The sequence below is a fragment of the Poeciliopsis prolifica genome, unplaced genomic scaffold (assembly GCF_027474105.1).
Source record: "Poeciliopsis prolifica strain line A6 unplaced genomic scaffold, Auburn_PproV2 SCAFFOLD012, whole genome shotgun sequence".
In the NCBI taxonomy this organism is placed as follows: domain Eukaryota; kingdom Metazoa; phylum Chordata; class Actinopteri; order Cyprinodontiformes; family Poeciliidae; genus Poeciliopsis; species Poeciliopsis prolifica.
In genome coordinates this window covers 10,296,221-10,319,421 of record NW_026562387.1, presented here as the reverse complement: position 1 = coordinate 10,319,421, position 23,201 = coordinate 10,296,221, and the positions used below count along the sequence as shown (strand labels likewise).

General features: G+C 39.4%; 3 protein-coding genes across 5 annotated transcripts in view; 2 read left to right on the top strand and 1 right to left on the bottom strand.

Moving 5' to 3' along the window:
• The first annotated feature begins 477 nt into the window (after nucleotides 1–477).
• Nucleotides 478–10,996, top strand: gramd1c (GRAM domain containing 1c). 2 transcript variants are annotated; one of them, XM_055037245.1, is made up of 18 exons: nucleotides 478–611; nucleotides 1,373–1,481; nucleotides 1,745–1,868; nucleotides 2,025–2,125; nucleotides 2,936–3,031; nucleotides 3,127–3,207; nucleotides 4,876–4,994; nucleotides 5,697–5,859; nucleotides 5,939–6,095; nucleotides 6,168–6,311; nucleotides 6,395–6,513; nucleotides 6,601–6,743; nucleotides 6,815–6,918; nucleotides 8,312–8,476; nucleotides 8,820–8,886; nucleotides 9,085–9,204; nucleotides 9,497–9,590; nucleotides 9,991–10,996. In XM_055037245.1, the coding sequence occupies exons 2-18, from the start codon at nucleotides 1,386–1,388 to the stop codon at nucleotides 10,057–10,059; spliced, it is 1,962 nt and encodes a 653-aa protein (XP_054893220.1). In that variant the 5' UTR covers nucleotides 478–611; nucleotides 1,373–1,385; the 3' UTR covers nucleotides 10,060–10,996. The 2 variants fall into 2 exon arrangements, with proteins under 2 accessions (XP_054893220.1, XP_054893219.1); XM_055037244.1 differs by having other exon boundaries at nucleotides 1,370–1,481.
• A 1,371-nt stretch (nucleotides 10,997–12,367) lies between these two features.
• Nucleotides 12,368–19,169, top strand: zdhhc23b (zinc finger DHHC-type palmitoyltransferase 23b). The gene is made up of 5 exons (XM_055037243.1): nucleotides 12,368–12,879; nucleotides 14,545–14,711; nucleotides 15,086–15,775; nucleotides 16,833–17,000; nucleotides 17,751–19,169. The coding sequence occupies exons 2-5, from the start codon at nucleotides 14,563–14,565 to the stop codon at nucleotides 18,016–18,018; spliced, it is 1,275 nt and encodes a 424-aa protein (XP_054893218.1). The 5' UTR covers nucleotides 12,368–12,879; nucleotides 14,545–14,562; the 3' UTR covers nucleotides 18,019–19,169.
• Nucleotides 19,144–23,201, bottom strand: part of ccdc191 (coiled-coil domain containing 191) — a 13,917-nt gene continuing 9,859 nt past the window's right edge. For both annotated transcript variants that reach the window (XM_055037236.1, XM_055037237.1), the window contains exons 12-17: nucleotides 22,698–22,780; nucleotides 22,520–22,621; nucleotides 22,287–22,430; nucleotides 21,231–21,383; nucleotides 20,769–20,923; nucleotides 19,144–19,408 (exon numbers count right to left, since the gene is read on the bottom strand). In XM_055037236.1, coding sequence (XP_054893211.1) covers nucleotides 19,243–19,408; nucleotides 20,769–20,923; nucleotides 21,231–21,383; nucleotides 22,287–22,430; nucleotides 22,520–22,621; nucleotides 22,698–22,780 — 803 coding nt within the window. In that variant the 3' untranslated portion in view covers nucleotides 19,144–19,242. The remainder of the gene's footprint in view (nucleotides 19,409–20,768; nucleotides 20,924–21,230; nucleotides 21,384–22,286; nucleotides 22,431–22,519; nucleotides 22,622–22,697; nucleotides 22,781–23,201) is intronic.

Here is a 23,201-nt window from a genome sequence, read left to right as displayed (position 1 = left end):
TCATCATAATACTCTCAAAGAATTAAATCATTGTGGGGAAAAAAAAACAAGGTGTTGAGAGTTTTGTTCAGCCTCATTGTGTGGATCTATGCAGTTGGACTGGTATTTCTGCATGACTGTGACGCTGGATCATCAACACTGTGGGAGCAGCCAACCAGAGACAGTTTTCTTAAACATAAAGCTGATTCTGCTCATAATTAAATCAGATTACTCAAGGTGTGTTCTGCAAGTGTGTCGATTTTTAAATACAAACACAGACGTCTATAATTTAACAATTATTGTAAGAAATTCCTTAGATCAACTTTGATTTGCTTTTTAAAAATGGGTATAATTTTCTAAACCACAAACACCTGGCCGTAGCAATCACCCTGCTTTCCTGGAGGACTAGTTAAAATGTTTGGATCCTGACTCGCTGATTTAAAGCGTCATCAGTGAGGCGTCAACTCCCTCAAGGCGTTTTTCCCTCGGGTCTGGATGAGACGCACCTGCGGAAGCGTCAAGCGGAAGGAGGAGCGCGTTTGACTCAAACTCAAGAGGCGTCAGAACCAAACAGACCCACTTTTTAAACCTCGGCCAGACAGAACCGGAACCCTGGGTCCCCTCCGTGTTCGGTAAGTGACCGATGGCCGCAGGTCTGGCTCGGATGACCCACACGTGGACACGTCGGGGCATTTGGGGAACCAGCGGGCGGCTTTATCTGATTGACATGCCTCCAGATCAGATGGTGGTGTTCATGTTTATTTGCACCCTAATAAGGTTTATATTGGTTTAATGCACATTAAGTTAATGGAGTGCTGGAATCCCTTTATGTTGAATAGGTGTATACGTCGAGGGGAAACCTGCATCTGTATATAGTTGTGCTAAATAAATAACTTAAGTAAAAATCACCAAATCCTGGACATTATTTTGATATAGTCTCTTGGAGAATTACAACTTAGTCCAGATCTCAATTTGTGGCTGAAAAGAGCTGCTCACTCCTGAACAAGCTGACAAACCTTGAGCTATTTTACAATGTGCCACTGATTTAATCTGCTCTCCACTTGAAACCAAAGCTGCCTTCACCACATTAAAAGCTTGTCAGTTCAATATTATCATTATTTAAAGTTCTTGTCTAAAGAGCCAAATTATTTTGGTCTTTTTGTTTTTAAATGCACCTGAGTGGTGAAAAATCCAGAGTAAAGGGGGAAACTTATTTCATAAGTATTATAATGTTGTATAGAGGAACCAGTCAGAGTTAAAATCTTTCACACAGTTTTATGTGAAACATTGAGATGTTTTGATTGAATTGTTTATTCTTGACAACTTTTGTAGCTTTCTATTCTATTACAATATTGTCTTTAAGTGTAAACCTGGGTATTTCTGTTGTCAGCAGCCCAGAAGAGCTGATGGACCAGCTTTCCAACCGGTCAGGAGTGGGCAGTGATGATCTCACGGATGAAACGGGATCCCTGCTGGACGTCCAGTTGAGCTCGGATGAAGATGTAAGAACAATTGAGCTGGAGCTCAGCCTGAAAGTCTTCAAATTAGTCCACATTTTCCTCAGACTTTAGTCATGAGGACAAATGTTGCTTAGAATGAACTAACTACACAAAAAATGATGATGATCTTTCACTGCTCTCTAGTGGTTCAGATGAAGTATTGCATTATTTTCAACCGCATCATCTGTTTCACACACGGATGCAGAAGAAATGTTCTGAAACTTTGAGTTTTACATTTATTTGAACCCGTAATCTTCCCAAAACAGAGCTCCGACGCTCTGGCTCCGTGTCTCGCTGTGCCTCAGTCTCCTCTGCCAAACTACAAACAGAGAGCGGAGGAGTTTAAGAGGCTGTTCAAGGAGCTGCCTGACTCAGAAATACTCATTTTAGGTAAGTTCAGGATGGAGAAAAAAAAAAAAAAATGTATATATATACATTTTTTATTTTAAGACATTGTAGAATCACCACAATGTGAATAAGTTTTAAAATAAAACTTCTGATGTTCTTATTTGTCTGTACTGGGTGTCTGCTTTGTTTTCTCCTCAGACTATCCCTGTGCCCTCCACCGGGACATCCTCCTTCAGGGACGCCTCTACCTCTCAGAGAACTGGATCTGTTTCTACAGCTATGTGTTTCGTGGTACAAAGGTAATGAGACTGGAGGGGAAAGGATGAGGAACCAGAAATGAGTCTTAACTTTCAACAATGATCCCCAGTGTTGTTGTTCTTAGCTATAAAAAAAATAAGATAAAATTAAAAAATTAACCATTTTTTTTATTTTTTTTAATCCTGTGAAAAACATCTTGTGCTCTAACATAAGAGTATTTTAGTTTCTTTAAAATTGGATTAAGTTATGATAAATGTAAAAACAGTACAGAAAGAGTTCTACTTTAGTTTATTTATTAGAATTTATCCTCTAAAATTAAACACCAGCAGAAGATAACTGCCCCACAGATTATCTGAACAGATTCATAGGGTCACACTTGCTTATCAATACAGTTTATTAGTACGCTTTAAAAAAAAAAAATCCTTCTGTCTGTCGTACCATCTTATTTGGGTCAAAGGTCACCTGTATCTATATCTGCTCGTGTTGATCTGATCAGCTGTTTGTTACAATCCACCTTACCTAGACATCTAAGATTAAGTAAATGGTTATAGATTCATTTGATTTTGGGGGAATGCATTGCAAATAAAAGCAGAACAGGGCAATTTTATTTTGTTTTTGTTTTTAAGAACATTCTGCTTTTACAAAACATACCTTGAAAATGAGAATTATTTTTTTGTTTATATATTTTAAAATCTGTTTGCACAAAGCCAATGTTTAATCTTGGTAAGTAAAAGGTATGCATCAGTTGCACTTGCAGAAAACATAATTATTCTAAAATGGGTCAAGTTACTCTTCACTTATCAAAGCACTCGCTGGTTTTCATAACATCTTTGTTTAAAATGCATTTACAGATTATACTGTCTCTCAAAGATATAACCACAATATCCAAAGAGAAAACGGCTCGGCTGATCCCCAACGCCATCCAGATCGGCACACGTACCGAGAAGGTATTTGAGCAAAAAGATACCTGATTCAGACTTTTTTTAAAAATATAAAATAAAAGTACATAATCCTACATATATTGTTCGTCATTCATCCACAGTATTTCTTTGCTTCCTTCTCGGCAAGAGAGAAAAGCTATCGGAGTGTTTTCGGCATATGGCAGAACAGTCTGATGGACAAGGTAAGGCTCTTCAGTGGAACAGTCGGGCTCCAATAGGAGGAATGACTGCCACTCATTTGCAGTCAATTTTCTACCATCTACTCTCCTTCCTGAGGATCAGTGTGTCCAGTTGAAAAGCGAATATCTCCACGCAGATACAGAAAGACAGACACAGAAAGACAGACACTGACTGATGTTATCAGTGACAAACTACAAGGTTTTTGCACTAGTTCAACAGACTGAGTTTTTGTTTACTGTTCTACAGGTTGAGGCAAGGTTTGAAGTTTACTCATAGAAGTCATGGATATAGTTCAAAATGAACCCACAGGATCTAGGCTTTCACCTTTGGCTCAGTTATTGATCAAAGTAACATGGGAAAGCAGACCTAGCTCGTTCCCCCAAAATAGACATGTTTATTTCTGCACTTCAAAAACCACAATTTGTACAAAAGTGCTTTGTCATGTCAGCTAAAGCACTTTTAAGAGGTGGAGCCGGGTAGAAACTTCTAGTGTGATAGATGGAAGCACATCGAAACATGTGGAGCCCTAGAATCTGCTTTCTATTTGATGCAATGACAGTAAATAAGACGGATTTTATGTATTTTTTAAATATATGAGTACATTAAAAAAAACAAACTCTTTTTAAAGAAACTCGATGTCCTTTTTATCACAAGTCTCAGCCTACTGTTGAGATTCCAAAAAATAAAGTGCAAAATGCAATTTGAGGGCTCCACGAAAGTGTCGGTCAGAATCGAAAGTAAGATGTCAAAACAAAATGTTGGGATCTAAAAATGATTAATAAAATATGGTGGATTTAACTGATAAGTATGCCTAATTTTATTAGGCATATTATGGCTGTGAATAAGCGGGCTTTGATATATTATGATCAACTTTCAGTCAGAGTGAACTTCAGCCCTTTCATTTCATCTCTGCTGCTGCAGCCCTCTTTTTTTTTTTTTATTCCCCTGAACGGTTCCCCTGTCACAGTGTGTCAGGTAAACAAACACCTGTGTGAAACTGGAGTTCATTGACCCCGTCTGGGTGTGGCCAAGAGATCTGTATCGACAAGCTGCTTGTAACTAAACGGGACTTCGCCGCGGCTCGACGGCAAACGACTTACGGACCTCGGCTTCTCTCGCTGCGCAGAGGAGGAGGGTTTCTCTGAAAAAATATCTAACTGGCGTTTGGGCGGCGCGTCTTTACGGACTTCCTGAATGCGCGGTGGTGCGTTCAGGTGGCGCTGCGTAAGAGCCAGTCGGAACCCGGTCGAAGCGCACAGCGGCAGGGGGGGACATGTCCTCTGACAGGTAGGAGAACCCTGAGGAACCGGTTTACTGAAATAAAGTCATCATTATTCATTCAATAAGCTGAGTATCTGTCCATTTGTAGTTCCTCACGTTTGAAGTTTGTTTTTGGCTTTTTTCCCCCCTCCCAGTAGATATTAGGTAATCTGAACTTCTTTTGCATTGAGAACACAGTACTGCTACCTGACTGGCCTAGTTGACGATGATTGTGTTTGTAGGTTGTCACCCATGGAGATAAGGCTGTAAATCATTCCTTATGGAGTTCCCTGGACTGTACACCCTCTGCATAATTGCTTGTTTTTGTGTTCACCTTCTGGTACCAAGAGAATGCAGGAGAAGGGGACCTCTGCATACTTCTAATTGATGTTTATTTATCTTTATTTTAGACTTTGACGTTCCTGGAGCTGTGTCAGATGATCAAACAGCACTATGGCTATGATCTGGGCCTGAACAATGAGGAGATGGAGAGTTTACAGGTGTTAACGGAATCGACTGGGCAGATCAGGTAACTTGGCCTCAGCCCTTGGGACCTTGAACGTTTTTCTTTTCCTTGACTTTAAAGATACTCTAAGGTTTCATTCTTTCTTTGGTTGACCAATAAACAATGACCTTTAAAACACAATTTGGGGTGTAGATTTCAAAATGACTCTTAAAAAGCATGTAGAATATAAACCTGCATTGTACATGTTTGGGTAATGGCATCACAAGAGGCAAAAGAATCAACCAATCCCAACCAATCAGCTTAAAATTACAGAGACCTTTCACTGATTTCCAGACTCTGAAGCATTCAAGTTTCATCTCAGTAGTTTGGGGTTTAGCATCGAATGTTTGACTCATCATGGCAAAGCTGAAGAAATACGATGAGGATGGCGGCGATTGCTTTCAAAAATTTAACTGGCACGACTCTGTATATTACTCTGAATTTATCTGCTAAAGGTGAAGGAGCAAAATAACTAGCAACCGTTTGGTTGCAAAGAGGGAGAAGATGACCTATATCTCTGATTTGAATTATGCCTGATAAGAGGCAAATACAAGCATGAACTTTCTTTGGGGAAAGCATAGATTTTATCTTTATTAATTGACAATTTACAAGGGAATGGCAAAAGAAAACATGATTATGGCAACATGTTCTAAAAAGGAAGATTGAGTCTATAGAAAAGTTTGGTGCCAGCTTTAATCTGCTTTTTTTTTTCCTTTTTTTTTAAAGCCTGCAGCAGAAGTTCAGCAGCGGTGTTGATGAAGGTCTCGGGAGACTGGAGCGGCCCAACAGCCTCCGTCTCCCAGTGGTGGAGCATGTTCCATTGCAGAGCTCCACACCTCAAAGAGAGGAGATGCCTTCACCCATTAGCTCACAAAGGACAACCAGCATGGTATCGTCTTCTTTTTCTATATTACTAAATATTTTCTTTGCTCAAATCATCTTCTTAGAATGGTATTCATTTCCTGCAGGATGAGTCTCATAGCACCCCGTCCCTACAACGAACTCAGACTCTTCCATTGGAGCGACACCACGCAGAAAGGCTCTCCAAGCGTTCCACTCAGTCCCTCGACCTCAACGCCAACGAGAACTTGTTGGAGCAAAGCGGCTCGGAAACCAATGAAGAAGGTAAGAGAATGGGGATTGTTTCTCTTGGTTTTTTTTTTTTTATTACTTTGGTCTCATGTTTGTTTCAACCAGTGGAGGATGGAATGGACGAGTCCGAAGAACCAGGACGACTGTACCTCAACAAGGTTTTCCACATGAGCGCAAGCAAAATGTTTGAGCTGCTTTTCACAGACTCCAGCTTCACTCAAAGGTTTATGGAAATCCGCAGGATAACAAGTAGGACCTTACATCAATTTCTCCCGTATTAAAACATATTCATGGAAGCTTTTTAATAAAGATTTCCCATTTTGTGTCTTCAGATCTGAGCTCTACTGGTTGGCAGAAGGATGATTCAGGAAATGACAAGCGGGTCATGAACTACACTATAACCATCAATAACCCCCTTATTGGGAAGTTCTCCACCGCTACAGAGAACCAGGTGTGGTTTTGTCTGTGTGAACGGTTGACTAGATGTGTAAACATTTTTTTTTTGTCTGGTTTATTTGAGATTCATTTACTTCACCAGACGTTGTCCAAAGAATCCAGGGAGGGTCAGTATTACCAGGTGGATGCTGTGGTGCACACTCATAACGTCCCCTACCATGATCACTTCTACACACAGAACCGCTACTATATCATGCGAGTCTCCAAACGGAAGTGTCGACTAAGGTGATGAATTAATTGATTTGCAGACTATTTAAATGTGAATGGATTTAAACTAAAAGTTTTTGTTTTGTTAGGGTGTACTCTGATGTGAAGTACTGCAAACCAACATTTGGTCTAATCAAAACCTTCATTACAAAAAACTCCTGGAGTGGCATTGAGGATAATTTTAGACAACTGGGTGAGTTTTTTTTTTTTTTTTGCTTGTTTTTTATTTATTTATTTTTTGGGACAGTCCAAAGGGTGAGTTTTTTTTTTTTTTTTTTTTTTTTTTTTTTTTTAATTTATTTTTTTATTTTTTGGGGGTGGGGGACAGTCCAAAGGCAGAAAGGGCTTGTCCTTTTTCCTTCTCACTGCATGATTTACTGTACGTTTTATCTGATATGAAGAGTTTCTTCTAGCGCACATATAGCACTGCTGAATCATATTACTGCTGTGTCTGCAGGAAGGGCAAAGAATGAGGGCTGATATTGCAGTCACTCTTATCAGCTACTCTGAATGCACGTCACACAAAGCCGGCACGGCAAACCTTTATCATTTATTGTGCGCAAATTGGTCATATCGCTATCGAGAATTAAAAACGATCTGGCAATACAAACACCACAGTGCGCTGTGCAGTCTCAGCTTTAAATGTTTTTGTGCAATAGATGAACATAGAATAGTGTGACTGTAAATGGGGGTACAGGGGAGATGCATGGTTTTCACATGCAGACTTTTATTTTCTGTAATTTTGTTGCAAAATAGCCTAAGAACAACACAAAGCTGTACATAATTGTCAACAGAGGATGTTTTTTTTTCTGAAGATTGTGGTGTTCAGTTACACAAGCTGATTCAGATTGAAAATTTATGTTCAGACTGTCTTACTATTTTTTATTTTTTCAATTAGATTTGAGTCTGGACTTGGATTTAACCATTTTGACCCATGAATACAATTTAATCAAAACCTTTTGATTTGTAACCCTTGCTCTAGATTTACTGCCCCAGTCTGAGGACGGTTGCTGCTTGAAAGGAATAAAACCAATTACATTCGTTGTTGTGCATATTTACCGTGTCCCTTATTTACAGCTATTTACTTATTGATTAACTTCTAGGCAGTTTGTTGCGCTGCATTTTCCCCTGCATATCAGTTAATGTGGATGACTAATGCATGACACAATTTTTATTACATTTCAATAATGTGCTGTTTGTGTTGCTCATTGTTGTAGAATTCTTGTATGAAGTTTGTTTGCAGTGTGAAAAAGTGTATGTTATAAATTCATTCAAAAGATGGATGAAGCTAATCATTATGAACTAAAAAATGATGCATTAATACTGGTTATAAATTGTTTTCTGCTCAGGGAAACTCAGCAGAGAGAAGTTATTATTGAATCAACTTTTTGATACTGTATGAATTTTGGGTTTCAAAATAGTTGCAGATAAAACATCATGAATCTGTGGATAGTTGTTGTCCAACATAGTTTAACAGAAATTTAGATTATCTGCAAAAAATCATGAACAAGAAACTAGTTCACAATGCAGTGAATAGCAAAGTGGTTTTTAAATAACTTTTTTTTATGTTCTTCATGGTGATGCAGAAGCTGAACTGCTGGAAGAGGAGGCAGAAATTAACCAAGCAGTTGGAGAGTCTGGAAAAGCTGGGCTCCGCAGGAGGAGGCGAACGTTCAGCCGGACCCTACTGGATCATGGAAAGCCCGGAAAGCAGTCAGCGCAGGATCCTGACGACAGAGATGGAAACATGGGTACTGAACTATTTCTTAAAGACATAAAGTTACCGAACCATACTTTTACCATTGAGGTTGGTATAACCAGGTAGTGTTTTGCATGAAAAAGTTGGTGGTAGATTGATGCCATTTTTCATACAGTTGCTGAAGTGGGAAGATGACTTGAGAAAAATTTAAGACATTGCATCATTGTAGCTGAAGAATGGGGCAACATCTATCTCATGGTTCTGTTACAAAATGTTTCCTGTTCCTAGTAGAGCATATCCTGTTTCATTAAACCAGTGCAAAATTTTTTTAGTTTAAAATTCTGCTTATGTCTGTGTGCTAAAAGAATTAAGCCCATTTAAATCTTTTGTTTCAGCCCCCATGGATACCTCAAGCCCACAGAGATGGAGCACGACTGCAATAGTTGTTAGCATGAGTGTAATGTAAGTTGATGGACCAAAGAGGGAGCTGAATATTGTGATTTTTCTATTTTGTTTATGAGGACATGTTTCTTTCCAACTCGAGCATATAAAATCATTTCCTGTTAAACCTGTGAACTTTGCAACCTTTTGTATCTTTGATCATCTGATACCACTGTCTTTTATTCTTGTGACATAAACTGTGTTTTCTCCTGGTTACAGTCTGCTGATCCTGATAGTACTCAATGTGGGCTTGTTTTTCAAGCTGTGGGCCATGGAGGACGTGGCTCACCGCATGTACCTCACGACAAAGCATCGGCTCAGGGAGCGGATGGAAGCCAGGTTGGTTCTTTTAATCAACATATTTCTGTAGATGGTAGGACAATCAGTAGTTGACTAAATCTGAAAAGTTTGTGAGGGTGATGCTTATGCAGGAAAACATCAGGTTTGTTTTCCTGCATAAGCAGCTCACCTCAGTTCTCTGCACAAAGTCTATGGAGATGCTGTCTCGGTGAATATGGTTGTACAAGAGGTGTTGCATCAGCTCTTGTCTAAAGTTGCATGCTGTTGAGTTTGCATTTAGTAAGTGCACCTTATTATTGCATGCAGGAAACTAATGCTCTCTTTCTGACAGCTTTGGACCCAAACCATTGCCAGGATTTAGGACCAAGGAAGACATGCAGCTGCTAAAAACTGTCCTGCAGGACTCCATTCTTCTTCTAGAACAAGTAAGATTTTTTTCCTTTGTAAAAATATATACATTTAATTTTTTTCAGATTAACTTCTCTAGCTCTCAAAGTAAGATTTCATTTACTGCATATTCTAAAACAAAATTGTCAGAATTTTGTTTTAGAAAACAAAAGCAAAATTTTTGCAACAAAGGCAAAATTCTTTTAATTGGAAAAAGTTGCTGACCTTGATCTGAACCAATGTAGTTCAGGCTGTATGTTTAGTTTTGTTCTGCTGAAGGAAATGTTGCCTTTTTGCAATTGTTTTCTTAGAATTGCTCTATCTTCCCATCTCAAAGAACTGGCTTTCCTGTCTGTGTATATCTACTTGTCTCTCCATTGATTTTTAAAAACAAAAAGCACCTTCTACACAAACTTGGTCGTATGTTTTCCTCCACAGCTCCGTACCTCTCTAGTTGTGCTCCAGCAGAATTTTGCTATGGCCAATCAAACAACAACTCAGCAGTGACTTTGTCCTTGTCCCAACTGTGCTTAAAGAAGCTGCGTTCACATCCATGCTAAAAGAGCAACAGACTGCTGCAGCTGAGAGAAGGCCTGGTATTCAAAGCTTTGTTGCTCCACTGGCGTCCCCAGACTCCAGGCATACTATGCGTTGCCAGAGTTGCAGGCCAGCACCCCAGGATGATTTTTATTTATTTTTTTAAACTGAGCTGCTATTGAGGGAAAGATTGTGCAGCAGGTGCAAACTTCTTCAGGGTTCTCTGTTTTTAAAACGGTGGCATATTATTCCTCCATTTTACCAAGAGATGTACCAATAGTGTAAATATTTACTTTTGCTTTTAGTGTTGGTACATGCATTACTATTTAAGAATTTAAATTTGTGCACAAGTCTTGTGAATATCTTTTACTAAAATAAAACTATTGTGACCTAAACTTGAAGGTTTTATTTTAACTTTAGCAAACATAATTATGAAATAAAGGTTTGGCTCAGGTGTTGGGTTTGTTGTATATGTTTAATTTATATTTCAGGGCCCAGATCACTGTGCACAATGTAGATTTATTCTGTTATCATTTTTAAGTGTAAAGGAAAAATATTTCCTTTTTTTAATTAGTTGTTGGTGATGCACAATTCAATTGAGCCAGGTTTACTGTTTACAATGTTTTTATCCTGAATGTTAAAGGAACAGCAGTTTTGTTCTGCTCCTTCCCAGCCTGTATTTATAATAAACAATCTGTGCTTTTTACATTAAAATGATTTGTTTTTCCTCTCCTCTGTTTTGTATGTTTTATCCCTTAATTTTATATTAAGGGATAAAAATTAAGTGTCCAAAGTGAAATCAAGCTGGTTGAAGGACTTATAGTTTGGACTCTGGTATTCTTGAATGCTAGGTGGACTTCATATTGTTCTTGAAATGGGAAAGAATAAATGATTCAATGAAACTGAACCTGATTTCTTTGTTCCATTTCACAGAACCAACACACAGCTCAGGCTTTAATTATTGACCAGAAGCCTGTCCTATTGGCTAAAGTACATATTGCTTCTTGTGTTTTGTCCTTTTGACTGAACACAAAAGGACTAAACACAATAAGGCATCTGGAGTAGGATTGCATTACAGCACATTCCCATTAAACCAGTTAAATGTATTGTCCTTACTAGAAGGTGGATTTAGCCTTTTCTGAATATTGCTCACCATCATGAAGGGGAATTACAAACATGAGTAAAAGTGCATTTATAACTAAAAGAACAGATTATGCAAATTTTTTTTAAGATGGATGCATATTTTTATTTTTTTACATTCTTTAAACAAAAGCTTTTTAGCTTAACTTCTTAGCTGAGATTGTTACAAATGTATATTTTTGGCTTATTTTATCCCATTGCCTTATTTTATTACATGTGAAAGGAAATGGTTTTAATCTAAATTAAGCAGTTTTTTAAATTTATTTTTCAAATATTGAATAGCACATGTTTTGGCTGCTTCGGGCAGTAGATGGCAGTAAAGTACGTTTGGATGACTGGTATTTTTAACTGGTAGTTTAGGTGAAGTCAAAAAAGATCTAAATGGGGAATTAAACAATTTTTACCCTTTGCAGATAACACTATACTACTACAGTATGAACCCACTAGTTTAACCTTATTGATGCATGATAAAACCTGGCTAGTTTTTTCACACAAATTGATCTCTACAGAGGAAAGCAAATTGAGGGTGCTGCAGCTTCATTGAGCTTTTTTTTTTTGTGTCAAACCATTGAATGCCACCAACTGGCCAAGTCTAATATGACCGGAAGTCCCGAGTAAATTCAAAAATGGTTTATCAAACAAATTCAGATAAAGTACCTTTTGAAAATCAACTTTAAGCAGATGTTGAAAATACTTTTTATTTAATTATTATTAAGCATGTCTCTGAACTGAGAATCATAAATGGAAGTAAAGGCTTGAAAATATCAGTCCCTGCATATGTAACTCACTTGGAAAATTTAGTTATTTAAATAAATGAGCAATTTCAACAATCTAATTTACTGACTATAACAAGTCTCCAGATAAAGCTGTTTGGGTTTTTTTTTTTTTTTGTTAAATGCATATTTCAAAGATCGATTTCTTAAAACACTTGAACTAATCGACTGTCTACACACATTTTTAAGCAAATTACAAATTAAAAGATTATTTCCACAAACAGATTTATTGGGGGGCTGGATAGACAGGCGCCTATGGCCCCATTCACATAAGAGCCGCCTCTGGCGGTCGCGGTATATACACCAACTAAATTAAAATACAAAACCTGAAAGACCCTGAAGCGTGCAAAGAAAAGCGTGCTATGTCGCCAAATGCTGTTCGTCCGTAAGCAACATTTCGCCTGTATATAATATGCAGTTATGTGGCTGTAGAAGTTCTGGGCGGGGAAAGAGCTTCATTTGACACCAGGAAGGAAAAGAAAACATCTCCTCTCCGCTGCACACACCGGGGACACTGAGCCAGAACCAGGAAGCAGAGCCCCTTGGAGGCTGTTTGTGGACTTTGAGGCTTTAATATTCGCAGCAGGGACCGGTGTTCTGGTGTCCTGCGAGTCCCGAGTAGCGGAAATAAACACCTGGATACGAACCGCGGCTGCCAGCACCGAGGCTTCTGCTGAGGAGGACCGAGCCGACGTTCCCATGGAGGGGGAAGGAAAAACTAGCCTGTAGCAGGTCGGCGTTCATGTCTGTTAGCCGTGTTTCTGTTTCTATTCGGGCACACAGGTGGACAGACCTGCTGGTGCAGACAAAATGCACCATGAGGCATGAGACTAAATGAGGCTCTCGGCATTATTTAGCTCTGCATACTGCATTTAAGGTAAGAAAACTTTATGCCGTCCTCAATGTGCATACATCACTAACGCATCATTCAAGTCTTTTCTCATATGTTTATGAAGTTTATTGCATGGGTGATGTGTTTGAAGAGCAATAATTAAATTCAACAAAAAAAAAACAGCATTAAAGTTTAGAAATATAAGCTTATCTTACTTTATCAATTCTTTCCCTTTTTTTAATAAAAGAAAACAGACAACCTATATCAAATTTGACATTTATTGACAAAAGAAATCTTTTGTGGGAAACAAAATGGAAATGAATTATTTATTTTTTTCCTTTTTCTGTCATGAAGTGGTCTATATGAGTAGTTTCATCCTATTTGTTAAAGCTGTTGGTGGTTCTTGATGTGGTTAAGGAGTGATTTCTCATTGGGAACTCCAGTTTCCTCCCACAGTATAAAATCATGCATCCAAACCTTTTTGCCTTTCCCTTTGGTATGAGTGTGTGCATACTTATGTGTCTCTGTCTTATTCTGAAATGAACTGTCCAGAGTGTGCCCTGCCTCTCACCCAACGTCCACCGGAGACAGTTATCCATAAAGACTCATGCTTTACATTCAAAGATAAAAAGTTTTTGACTTCCTAAAAAAGGTGCCATAAGGATCCCAGCTGCAGAGTCAGGAGTCTAATGGTTACACAGCAGGCAGATTCATGGATGTTATCAACTGCAGAGATTCCTCATCTTAATCCCACCTGCAGAGGCACTCAAAGAACCGCAGCTGTCAGAGCACAGCAGGACAGGCTGTAAACTGCTGTGTGCCTCCGTAATGCTATGAATTGTTGCATTAGTCGTCCTTTTATTTTTGGCAGAAGAGAACAGATGTAGTGTTTGATGCTGCCTCGGGTCCACTAATCAGTGGGTGTGAGCCAGATTGCCCACTTTTAGTACCCTTCCTGTGAGCTTGCAGGGAGATGCTTGTAGGCTCAGTCGCTGACTTCAGCATCCCCGTTAAACATGTTGCTTGGATTATTAATTATTTTAGCAAACCATCATGCATTCAAAGGCTCATTCAGAACTCCTCAACTGAGCCGGATCTCCCACTCTAGGGAAGGGTTAGACTCATCCAGATGATTAATCCCATCTAGCTGCACACTTGTGGGATTGTTATAAATGCTCACGACACCTCAGCTTAAATCCGTCTGGACTATAAACGAGGTTGAAGAGGGTGGGAGTAGGGCTCATCATTAAAACATGACAGATGTGTGGCAGATGTGCAGAAAGCAGATGGATCGGGTCAGGTCAAGTGAGCAGAGGCTACGCTTTGCAGCGACGTGTGGGGGAAAAAAAATGGAATCAGAAGCTCTTCGTCGTCTAAAACGTGTGCAAGTGCTTGATAATCTGGTGCATTAACAGATTATTTCAGCAAAGTGGGCTTGGAGTCATTTTTACTTATTGTACTTCCCTTCCTGTTGCTCATCTTCCACTTTGCACATAATTTAACTGCTGATTTCATCTACAGTGGAAGCATTTATACCCTCTGAGCTGAAGATTTCTCTGTCTCAATTTTTTCTAATAAAACATACTAAAGTTTGATTTGGCATGTGGATACGTTCAAGGGGTTTGAAAACTTTTGCAACATATTACCTCAATGCTGACAAAAACAGCAAACCTGTAAATGATTCTTCTTCTTTTTTGAAACATCCTACAGGTTGCAGTGACGCTGGCCATGAAGAAGCGAGCAAAGAGGGAGCTGAAAGAGGAGGAGGAGAAGGAGGAAGTGTTGTGCTGCTGTGAGTATGTGAACAGACACGGGGAGCGCAGCCACGTCGCAGCCTGCTGCTGTGACTGTGAGGACCTGGATGACGCCTGTGACAGGTGAGAGATAAATATGAAGAAAAGCTACTCGGAGTGAACTTGGGAGGTTTCGTGAAATCTGAGAACATAAATTATTTCCTACAAATACTAAGATATATTTTAAGATCTGACGACCATCAGAGGAAGCCCCTTTTGCAGAAACGTTTTTAGGAAATCAGACAAACAAAATGGCTACACATTATTCTTTATCTCTTGTCCAAAAGTCCATGAAGACTTGTTGGGAAATGGAGGAAAAGGAATGTATTGATGTGCGCTAAATAAAAAAGCTGGAACTGTTAACTTTTTTTGGAGACATGTTGAACCATTTGTGATAAACTCAAGCCTAATGGAGGCTGTAATGAAAAGTTACGTTACCATTTTCTTTGTTTTTGTAGGTTTCTAAAGAGAGAGCCTCAGAAACCGGAATCGTTGTCGCATGTGGCTGCAGTCGTCTCCGACCGGATCCGTGTACCCTGGTTTTGGGGCGGAGCCCGCAAACTGGATCTGTCCATCGTTCCTCCTCTCGTCCTCCTTCCTGCCCTGCTTCACCTCGCTGCTTTCCACTTCCTGCTCGGTGTGCTGGTTCTGACGGCTCTGCCTGGTCTTGTGTTGTGGTACTACTTCTTCACCCACCGCAAGAAGGGACGAACACTCTTCTTCCTCAGCCTGGCCCTCTTCTCCTTGGGGTACATGTATTACCTGTTCGTCTCAGAGGTGTTTCCACGTGGGGATGTTGGTCAGGGTGAGCTGGCGGCTGTGAGTGTAGGGGTCAGCCTCACCCTGCTGACCCTTATCTGGACCAAGAGAGATCCTGGGATTGTTCGGCTGGATCAACAGGCCGTCCACAGCACGGTGACATATTACAGCACCCCGCCAGACAAAGACTCCTCTTTCGATGGGGGGACGCAGGAAGTATTAATGACAGCAGTCCAGCGAATCGGATCCTTGGAGCAAGAAGGGTTGGAGTTGAAGGAAAGTGGCCGCAGGAACTGGTGTTCAGTGTGCAGGGTTGTGCGGCCGCCGAGGGCTGGACATTGTCGGATCTGTGGCGTCTGCGTGCTTCGTCTGGACCACCATTGTGTCTGGTGGGTTTCAGTCAGTTTATCCCAAATCTCAAATGTGCAAAGTTTACATTAAGTCAGCATACATCTGGAATCTCTACACAGAACATTCTAAAGTACATAAATAAAAAAGATTGTAGGAGTCATGCTTAACCTAATGAAAATAATGCAAAGCCAAGGAGAAATAACGAGTCTTTATAAGAGATGTAAAACTCTCAGGGGTTGAAGATGGTCTCATGTACATCATCAGGCTGTTCCAGAGTCCAGGAGCAGCTGCCCTAAAGGCTCTGTCACCTCCAGTCTTCAGCCAAAATTCAGAAACTTTCAGCTGTAATTTTGTAATAATCTGTCTGGATTATAAGAAAATAGCAGTTCCAGGAGGTACTGGCATACCAGTCTCTCTAGACATTTAGGAACCAAATAGAAAAAAAAAATAGCTCACTGGAAGCCAGTGAAGTTAAACTTGTGTGATATGTGGTCATGCCTTTGCTTACAAGTGTAAAGACAGGCTGCTGCAACTGAATAATTATAATAATCCTACAGTGATGGCATATAGGCTTGGATCTCTCTCTAGATCTTTGACAGGAAGATGCAGCAGAAAACGTCTGTTTGTCTCAAAAGTTTTGGAGCAGGGCCTTTTTCTTTAATAGCCTAACTTAATTTCTTTACTCTAATAGGAACAGTTTACTTTAGATGTGAGAAATGTTACACAATTGGCTGTTCCTACATTAATACAGTTTGGGTTCTGATCTCAAATCAGTTGAGCATTTGTAAACTTTGCTTTAAAAAAAAAAAAGCTGGATCCTAGAAATCACCCATGTTCAATGAGCTCTTGTTATTCTACCAAGAAGAGAGGCCATTTTTATGCAATAGTTTTATGAAAGTTTTGCCTTCAGAAATGTATAAAGCTGTATATTGTAGAATTACTGCACACATGATTTGAATGTATAATTACTTTCTTGCCATTTGTTCAGCCCCATTATTAGTAAGTTAGAAATAGTCCATTCCAGTTAGTGTTTCTGCTCATACCTGCAGTCTGCATTCATTGCTCATTTGTCTGTGTGTCTTTATTTGCGGCCAGGATAAACAACTGTGTGGGCCAGGCCAATCACGTAAGCTTCCTGCTCACTCTCGTCTTCTTCCTGCTGACGTCCCTGTACGGCATTGGCCTGGTGCTGCGGAGTGTGTGTCCCCAGCAGAACGTCCTCACTGCCTTACTCTACTGCCCTGGAGTTTACACTCAGTACAGGTTCAACTTGGCTCTTTAAAAAAAAAAAAATCTCATCTATGTGATATGATACCATTTTAAGGTACTAGTTTTGCCAGAACTTAAGTACACCATGCGAAAACCATATAATAGCAGGCAAAAGTCTTCATACCTTTTGAGCTTTTGAACGTAGCGTCACTTTACAATTACAAACTTCAGTGTATTGCATTTGGATTTTAGGTGATATATACCAGTACAGTAAAATTTTAGTCGTACTACAGGCATTCAATGTGTAGGATTCCTAATCCAACAGTTCTGTGTTAACATTGATTTTTGGTTGATAACAGTCAAAAAGACATTCTTATGGAGTTGTAGTCATACCAATGGATGTAAAAAACTGCAGCATTCTCTGTAACTGCAGTAGATGATTGAAGAACAAATATTAAGTTGTCTTATTCCAAAACTGTAAAACTCCACAGCCACTAATGAGCCTGTTAAATCTTCTTTATTATTTATTATTTCTCTGAATCAAGTTATTCCTGTTTTTATCGATTAAAATAAAGACTTATCAGTTTTCTGGTACATCAATACTAAATCACCTATTCTGAATGTTAGATTGTGGATAGTTTTCACTTTACTTTGCTGTAGAATGCCTTGTGTTAAATCCCTTTCAACCAATTACTGAAAAATTGCACCAAAATTAGCACAGAGAATACTCTTATGCCCCTCGGTCTTGTTTTTTGTGCTGGGTCTACCGTAAGATGTCTGCCTTGTCCTTTCTGTTTTCTCTAGCTCTGCTCTCTGCTTCACCTGTGCATGGTACTGCAGCATTGTGACCGGCGGTCTCCTGCATCTCCTTTTAGTGCAAATTATAAATATCAGCTACAATGTGACGGAGCGGGAAGCCCGAGTTGCACTGAGGGAGAAAACGGCCCGCAGAGCCTGCTGGGGACTCGTCGTGGACACCGCCGTTTACTCTCGAGGTTTTTGGAGCAACTGGTCCGAGTTCATGTCCATGGGAGACAAACTGAGGCTTTCATCTCCAACAGACCTGGTGTGAGACACAATATAGGAGTAGTAAAAACAGCTTCTGACCATTGGGTGGCAGCATTGCCACTTGATCCACAGTAGGTTTGCTCTCAGTCTCAAGCAGTCAGCATTGCTTAGAGGTGTTTCTGCAGCTCCGGAGTTGCTCTTTGACATTTAACGATAACTATTTCACATCTCAATGCTGTGAATTCACTGCCATTACAGTGACTGACAACTGGGACCTCATCTATGCAGCATCTTCGTCACACACACACACACAACTGTCACTGCGAATGTCTTCCTTCGGTCTTGGACTCTCTGCTACGTTCCAGTGCCTCGGTAGACAACTGGAGGAAAGTTAAACTCTCATAAAGAAATGGGACATTTTCAGGATTCCTCTGGATTATATATCAAGATTCAAAATGTGGAAAAATGGGCACCTTTGATGAGACCCTAATTGAATCTTTTTTTTCTACATCAAATACGCTATTTGTGTTAAAGTGCAGGGACACCTCAGGGCAATCCCAGAAGAAAATGTTCATCCTCCAGCAGGACATCTGCCTTAACCACAGTGAAATGGTTTCAGTCAAAGCATAGTCATGAGCCAGAATGGCCCAGTCAAAGTTCAGAACTGCAGTCATTTTGTATAACTGATCGTGTGTAATTTTTTTTTCCCATGTCACAATTGTATAGCGGGTGTTTGTTTATTACATCCTAATCCTTTACTTTGAAGTTTGGGAATTTTCTAACATAACCACTTGAAAAACTTTAATCATCTTTGTGAGACTTTGTACCTCATTTGTCTTTCTCAAAGACTGACACCACTTGCCTCCACTTTGCCTTGCAAATTGCACCTTAGGTTTTCATATCAGACAAATGAAATGTCTTGGCACAAGGCTAATTTAGGTTCTGCGGTAGATGATTGCATTTGTATAATTTAAGCTACTTTGTATTACGTTGTTGTCACACTTCCACATGAAAGCATTATAATATAGTTGATCAAATGCACAACTGTCAGCTTTCATCTGGGAAAGTTTTTTTTTTGTAACTTTCCACTTTTACTATGCGTTAGTTTCTAATCAAATATATACTCTTTTGTATTTAAATAATTTCTCTGTTGTACATCTGTAGATTTTGTAAGAATTTTATTTATTTTATTAAATAAAAGTAAGAAATGACTGAGCCGTTTCTTTATCCCCTGTTACTGCTGGAGTAACACTTTGATGCTTTTGTCTGGATATGCAGCTTGTCGCTATCAGACGGTTTCTCTCTCAGACGTTCCTAATGGACGGGAGCAGAAATCCGGCAGAAGCTCTGCCACTTTCCTGCTCAGCTTCTCCCGTCGCACCTCTCTCTCCCTTTCCCTCCGCAGCGTAGTAGGAAATTGCCTCCAGGCCTGGAAACACCTCTGCAGGACGCGCCTAAAACACAAACAGATGGAAGGACAGACAAACACGGAGCAAATGAGCATTAACGAAGTGGATCTGAGGGACTGTTGGCTAGACAACATGTAATTAGTTTTCACATGGTGTTTGGCAGCGAGGCAGCTGTTGGGGCTTCACCTGTAGCCTGTGGTCACTTAGCAGAACCAGACCAGGCAGCTGACTCAAAAATATTTCTTGAGGTTGATGATACAGATATTACATAGAAATGGTTGATAAGTTATGTAAAAAATGAGGATCGAAAAATCATTTTGCTTTCAGTTAATATTTCAACACTATTGGTTCATATTGACTCCATTCAATAATTACCATCAATGTTATTTGTGTTGGTTTGCCAGAATATCTCAGTAAAATACATTGATGTTTGTGGTAAAATATAAGTTCCAGTGGTGTGAATACTTTTGCAAAGTACACATGAAAAGCTGCATAGTTCTCTCGGAGAGCAGCAGCTGCGTAAATAATGGATATTAGAACTTTGTTGGATGGTTGTAAGATAAGAAGGTAATCAAATAGTTTTCAGAGGCCAGAAGGTGGACAAATGTTTGAGATTGAGAAGCGCTCTTCCAGACACCTGATCAAATGATTCTAGTTTGTTCAGTACAGAAAAATCCATTAACTCATCTAAAACCATAAAAATACTTTCAGGTTTTTAGAGCTGGAAGTGACCGTTCGTCTTTACAGCTTGACTCAGTTTTATACGAACTTGTGTGTCTTCCTCATTGACATTGTATATACCTTTAATACAAATGCTGAGAAATAAATAAAAAACTCCTGAAGAAGCCTCATCCACTCCTGTTGACAGGCTGCAGAGGAAAAACATTGGTTTTTACCAGGAAAAGTGCCTCCTTTACAATCACACCCGCTCTCTTGTGTTTCACACTCTGTCAGGCAAGTCCACATTTCATTTCAGATGTCTCCAGCTTTCTTTGTGAAAAGAGATTCAATGAAAACACTTTTTATGTTTTCTTGTTTACTAGTCTACCTGTAAACACTGGGGGACACCAGGACAAAGAGACACATTGTCTTTGTGTTCTTGAAGGTTTTGTAAGCCTGCATGTTCTAAAAACTCTGTTTTGTCTATTACTTAATAACAAAACAAAAAAAACCCCTAAAAAACAAAAAAATAATCTTGCTGAGGCAACTAGATCATTTCATAGCATATGTTTTTAAGTCTCTACATTTAGATTGTTTGTTAGAGGTCTTAAAATAGTGGATATACTGCAGTTTAAAGGAGAAGTTTTTAGATATTGCTGATAAATTTTGTCCCATGAAAGAAACACAGCAAAGAGTTTTTATCAGGGCAACGTCAGAACAAAATGCAGCATCAGGTGGAGCAGACCTGTCCCGGTGTTGCTGAGCCAGTCTTCGACTGTCCCACTCCGTCAGCCTCTGTAGGGTCACATGGTCCTGCAGAGCAAGCAGGAACCTTCTCAGAGTCCGCTTCCGATAAAAACGCTCAGCGCGCTCTTCCTGAATCATCCGCAGGTCACCCAGCTGAAACCAAGATAAGGATGATGTAACTGATGAGGTATAAAAAAACAACTAAATCTTGTTTACTGGTATTCTATCCATTACATATGATGTTTACAAACGGATTTGTGTAAGCTCGATAGTATTTAAGACAGATTGTGGCAAAATTTAAACTGAAACCTTCACAAAACATCTGGATTGCTTTTTACCTAGAAATTGTTGCTCTGCCAGGTAAAATTTAAATAAAATACATTTTGGTTGCAAGTTTAAAGACTATACACAGAAACTTTTGCAAGGTAATGTATACTGGGTATAAAGAGGGTCTACTCACTCTTTTCCAGCAGTTTAAACTCCAACGAAGCAAAAAATGCTTCTGAAGTTGGTCAGCACAGGCCACCCTCTCACGCTGGGTCTCTCTTGCATACTGTAGCCATCCCAGGGTGCACTGCTTCAAGAGGAAGAGGTTGTGGTGACTCTCAGCCAGCTGGGAACAAATGGGGGGAGATAAATTAGTACTACTCTATTATGTTGCTAAACAAAGCAATAGACGACAGATTGTTGTTCCTTTACAATTAATGTTTACCTTTAATTATTGCATTAAAAGTATTTACATAACTTTGCACACAACATCTAAGCGCCATAGAAGAGGTCAAGATGTTAGCGCACTGTAACATCATTATAGTGAATTACAAAAGTATTCATATCCATAAATTTTGTCACTTCACAGCAAATCTTTGCGCTCTTTATTAGGATTTTATGTGATACACTAATTCTAAGCAGTACATGATTATGAAGCGTTTTCTTTTGCTAAATACATTTTTGTGCAACCAGAGATCTGAAAAGAATGCTGTGCTTTTGTATTAAGCCTTGTAAATCAATACCTCTTGAAATTACGTCTGGCTTCTATTACTGCTGCACGTCTTTTAGGGTGTGCCTCTAACCGTCGTTGCACATCTAAAAACAAAAACCTGTACGCGTTCTTTATTGTCCAAAATAACTAAAACTGTCTTTGAAAATAACGGCCGCCACAGACTAACAATTGAACTAAAGGATGTATTTGTAAGGATGCAGATACATTCTGCGCCTTCATTTATTGTATTGCATCAAACAAAATAAAACTAAACAACAAAGTAATTTCACTTCTGTGTGGCAATTATGCACTACTTAGTGATGGTTAATTACATCGAATCCCAAAACACTAAAGCTAGTGGCGGCAACATGACAAAATGTGGATTCTCAGAGTATGGATAGTTTTGAAAGACATTAGTTTTGCTTCTACTTACATGTTACATGTATGTTATACTTATATGTCATCTTGTATGTTCTGAACATACAAGATGATGCAAGAATATTATGTATTTTAACATGTCCATGTTGCTGCTTTTACCTCCATGTTTTCACGTCTTAACTGCATGAGGCGTTTCCATGGCGCCAGGCCTCGATGCAACAACAAGGTTTTGTTATGGTGTTCACAGGCCAGTCTCATGAGCTCCTGATGCCTTTTTAATCGTCTTTGTCTTTCTGCTTCTCTCTGGATGGACGCAGAGCAGCAACGCTTACATCTTGTGTGTAACTTGTAGAAACTTGTGTCAGGTGAATAAAACATAAAATACTCCTCACTTCTCGCTCCAGCCTCTTCTCCTCCCTCTTCTTTTCGGCTGCCTTGCGTTTCTCCTCCTGTTCCTCCCTCTGCCTTTGCTCCTCGGCAGCTTTCATCTCAGACTGAAGGTTCAGTCATTAAAATTTGTATAATTAATGCTTGAACATATGGTTACTCTGGAAGGATTGTCAGTCTCACCAACTTTTCCTCCTCTTTCCTTTTCTTGATTTCCTCGATCTCCTGCCTCCGTTCGGCTCGCTGTCGAGCTCGGGCTTCCATGGCTCGGGAGAGGGAAAAGAGAGATTCAAGTTTTTCAAGGCAAAGGAAATGCTTTTTTTATTTTGTTAAAAAAAAAAAAAAAGAATTCTGTAGGTTAGCAAAGACCTTGAAAGTAAGAAGTTCTTAGGAAGGCATGGCATCTCTTTAAGCAGTAAAATGAAGAAAAGAAGCAATCGTATCAAGGGCATTTCGCAAATTGGAGATAAACAGTAGCGTGTGTGTGGGTTTGAAAAAAGGTCAGAAAATCAGGCAAGGTTAAATATGCATATAATTGTATGTTTGGGTCTGAGTCTTAGTCACAACACCTGGGTAAAGATGTGAAATAATGAAAGAGAAAGCAAATCTATACTAAATGGAGAGAGAGAGAGAGAGAAAAAAAAATCAGTTTCTTGTTTTTATCCCTTTTGAGCCAAATAAAGATTT

Bases quoted from the DNA above. Each gene is read 5' to 3' on its own strand.
- gramd1c (XM_055037245.1), top strand. From the start codon at position 1,386: ATGGACCAGCTTTCCAACCGGTCAGGAGTGGGCAGTGATGATCTCACG. The intron at 6,312-6,394 runs GTAGGACCTTAC...TTGTGTCTTCAG, and splicing joins GGAAATCCGCAGGATAACAA to ATCTGAGCTCTACTGGTTGG. The intron at 6,919-8,311 runs GTGAGTTTTTTT...ATGGTGATGCAG, and splicing joins GGATAATTTTAGACAACTGG to AAGCTGAACTGCTGGAAGAG.
- zdhhc23b (XM_055037243.1), top strand. From the start codon at position 14,563: ATGAAGAAGCGAGCAAAGAGGGAGCTGAAAGAGGAGGAGGAGAAGGAG. The intron at 14,712-15,085 runs GTGAGAGATAAA...TTGTTTTTGTAG, and splicing joins CTGGATGACGCCTGTGACAG to GTTTCTAAAGAGAGAGCCTC. The intron at 15,776-16,832 runs GTGGGTTTCAGT...ATTTGCGGCCAG, and splicing joins CTGGACCACCATTGTGTCTG to GATAAACAACTGTGTGGGCC.